This window comes from Loa loa (genome assembly GCF_000183805.2).
Source record: "Loa loa unplaced genomic scaffold supercont3.463, whole genome shotgun sequence".
Taxonomy (NCBI): domain Eukaryota; kingdom Metazoa; phylum Nematoda; class Chromadorea; order Rhabditida; family Onchocercidae; genus Loa; species Loa loa.
The window spans coordinates 33,850-37,832 of NW_018108643.1; the positions used below are offsets into that span (position 1 = coordinate 33,850).

General features: G+C 28.6%; 1 protein-coding gene across 1 annotated transcript; it reads right to left on the bottom strand.

Moving 5' to 3' along the window:
• LOAG_08947 (hypothetical protein) lies at positions 1-1,606 on the bottom strand (the record flags this gene model as incomplete). The annotated part of the gene is made up of 4 exons (XM_003144477.1): positions 1-148; positions 233-339; positions 687-778; positions 1,404-1,606. Coding segments are annotated over 4 exons (549 nt in total), but the record flags the coding sequence as incomplete, so codon positions are not given.
• Positions 1,607-3,983: the final 2,377 nt, after the last annotated feature.

A 3,983-nucleotide genomic window follows, 5' to 3' on the forward strand; every position in this document is an offset into this window, starting at 1 on the left:
CTGGCCCATCAAAAGTGTAACCATCTCCGTGTTCTCCCCTGACAAAATCGATTTTGATATTGCCATTCTGTGGTACTTCGAGGAAATTCAATTGTGTCACTGTTGACCACACTTCAAAAGCTCTCTTCATTACATCCCTAAAATTTTCCTTAAAATGAAAATTATTACTAAAGAGACATGGATGTGTTAAAATTTGTTAAATTAAATAGAAAAGAAATAAATCGAACTTTACCTTAGTACCATTATCATACCTTACTATTCTTCGAGATAATTCCTTAGGAACAGTACCTATCGAATATGTCAAATTTTTATTCTTCCATTTGTATATTTTCTTTGAATCTGAAACATTCAATTCAGGATTATTGATTTAGAAAATAATTTTAAAATGATCAAAAAGTACGATTTCTTTCATTAAAAGTCAATTGTTACTTATCATTTTTTAGCTTCTAATGATTCATTTTATCAGTTTACTAAATTCAAGGTTAGAAAATATCTTAACTTTCATTATTATATATGACCACATAGGTCACGCTGAGCATAATCCACGAGAGGTCAAAGTGTTAATCATTACACTATTCCGTTTAGTCGAAATGTTAATCATTGCATCACTATATTTTATTCATAAGCTATTGATTGTTTCCCGATAGCTTCTTCAAAAGGTCAAATGATGACAAAGTATTACCAACCATTCGAATTAGAATTCCTTAAATCATTTCCTCCACACCATGTCCCATCAGATCTATCAATTATTTTTAAATCCTCAAATTTTTGAAACAATCTGAAAATTTTGTTCAAATCTGATTAGCATTTACTTTATTTATCTATATTTACCTGCATTTACCTTATATTTATCTTAAAGCTACTCGCAGGAATTCAAAGAAATCAGACTTATATATACTTAATAATGCATGGCAAAGAAGTAATGGAAGATATTTAGAAAATTCGTTGATAAAAATTTTTATTTTAAATTTTGTTAGAAGATTTGTTAGGAATTAAAATTAATTATTTCATAAACATGTCAATCTAAATTACAACCGCAAATGATATCAACGATATGTTATCCAAATCATATAACTTTTAATCTAATTAAAATATCAATTTTAGTATCAAAATAAGAAATTATCAATGGCACATAATGAGGTAGCGTATGAAATTTATTTCATTAATAAGTACTTTCACAAATTAAAATACTTATCTGTGGGCTCTTTGAATGTTCAAAAAATCATATTTTGCCAAATATTCCTGTAAATCATTGCATAAATTGTTTAAATTAACAATAATTAAATAAAAATTTAAAGTAAAAAAAACGCCTAGTGATGATTTTTTCAATAATTGCTTCATTTTCCACTTTGAAGAGATATTTTAGAATTTCAATTATCATTTAAATAAACAGTTCCGCAAACTTCGACTGCCACAGTATAAGATACGTGACAAATTTCAATACAGTATGAATAAGAAATAAAATGATGAAGACTATTACTAATGGAAATATAAATAAGGACAAAGCCATTACAAGAATAAAATTTCTGGTACTCTTCAATGGTACTTGAAAGATTAAAAAGACTGAAATGCAAATAACACTAATGATCACAGGACAACATGACATTTGCGCAATGGATTAAAGCCTGAAATTCATTTAATATCAAAATGCGGAATATCATCATGTAATTACGACATGTCAACCTCTATTGACATATGGTGAAAGATGCGCAGATTTGCCTAATTAAGCTTCCACTTGTCATAATTTAGCTACAAAAATAGAAAATACAGTCAAGTCAAAAATTGCCTTCTAAAATAAACTTACATATAAGCAAATATAAATTGCTACAGTATACCATATGAAAGATACTACTGCTCCTTCCCTTTTATGGTATGAGCAACCTTTTATCTGTAAAATATTCTGCATTTATATGAAGCAAACATTAGATACCATAGATGAATGTGGAAATTACAATTTTACAAAACGAATAACTCATACCAAATCTCCTCATTTGCTAATACAGCACATAAAAGTTAAATAACGGTATCGTTTTGATTTTATGAATTTTCAATCAGTTTATTTTGGCAACACATTTCAGTTTTTTCTATATTTCATGTAACTGTATTGATAAAAATCAGAAACGGATTAATTTTAGGAAATTATTAAGAGACTAAAATTGTAAGCATATTCCTGAATAGATCATGAATCTGCAAGCTATAGCAGTGGTACCAAGGAGAAATGGGATTTCGTGGATTTAGTATAACGGCATCGTAAAAGCAAGTAATCTGAAAGACGATTTGAAATAATTAAAACTAATGTCATTGGCAAACAAATTAATAAAATGATAATTCTTGATTACTTTATTAAGAGATTTAGAAATCAATAGCATATGCATCATGCTTATTGACATATGAAATGTTAAAGACATTTAACAGCTTGCAGAAATCAAATCGAATGCACTGATAAACCCTGCCAAGTTGCTTAAGATTAGAACCTTGTTTCTCGAATAGAAATGGATTAGTTTATTGTTAAATCAGTGTATCATGTAATGATAGTCATCAGTTAATAGAACCCGCTTGAATGATTAATATATCTTCTGCTAAATGTCAGACCATGTAACAAATCGGTTGGCAGATGGCAAATGACAGATGACGGACATTTCACGTTATTTACAAAAATACCTCCTACGGTTATTAATTTTATGATTTTTTTTAAAAGAAAAGATTCCCTAGCTTCCTAGACCATAAGTTAACACCAAAGAGCATCTAGAGGAACATCATGCATATTCTTCAAAATTTCTCATCAAATAGTATAGAATTTATGTTCCATTTCACTTCAACTTTTTAACCGTTTTCATTAAATTTTTTCCCCTAATTTCCACTTGAATGCAACAACTCTTTCTTATTTATTATCGTTAAATAATTCGATTTATTCATCCGATCATGTAAAATATAATAGTTTACAGAATTTGATCCATAATTAAGAAATATACACAGAGGTTTTCTCAAAACGAATATGACTTTTTCTCGAACCAAATTTATTTATTGCCAGCATTTACCAAATAGAATCCAGAAGATTCGAATACTGCTAGAAATGAATACTTTTAGTATTGGAATATCATATTATCGGTGAAATTGTAATAAACTGCAATGGTCGTACTTTGTAAAACAACGCAAAAACCCGTTAACATCTTTTACAAATACATTTAGAATCTAAACACAGTACGAATAACAAGATTGTGTTACAACATCCACAAAAATTAAGCAGTAAATTGACCCATGAACTTGTCCAACTCTTGAGAAGATATAAAACACCAACTATAAACTTTAAAGTATTTGATACTGAAGCCTATTTTGCTTATAAAAATTACGAAGCTTAATCCAAACTGAGTTTTGTCCCAAAAAAATAATTGATGCCCCATAGTTTTGCAGTGTACAGGTCATTTTCGTCATTTTCCACTTTTTTTATACAGGTTAACTCAACGGTCATTTTTCAAATTTTTGAAATAACTCACTTTTCCAATAAAAACGCTTGAAAAGTAATTAAGCAAATATTTTTCGAGTCTGCTTCACTGTATGGCTCATTTGTTGCCTTTTTTTGGAAGATGAAACTAAAGTGCAGCTTAACACCTCACACACTTTCATTCCTTGTTAATGTACTAATGAAGTTTAACAGTTCAACGCTGAAGTTTGAAGACATACAATAAAATGAAGAAATGACGTTACAAGTATAATTAATACCTAACATATTTGAAAAACAGCTGCCATTTCATTTCACTTTATAAAAAATACGCAAAACAAAAACAGCAACAGCTTTACGAATAAGAGTCCTAAAAGTTGGACTAAATGTCTTTCTAATTTGTTTAGTATACCATTGAAAAGTTATTTTTCGAAATGCAACTGCAAGAGATGCAACTCTAGGGAATAAGTATTCACTGAAACTCAATAATATTTCATCATATTTCAAATCAATAATATTTTCTTGATATTTCAGATAAAAGAAA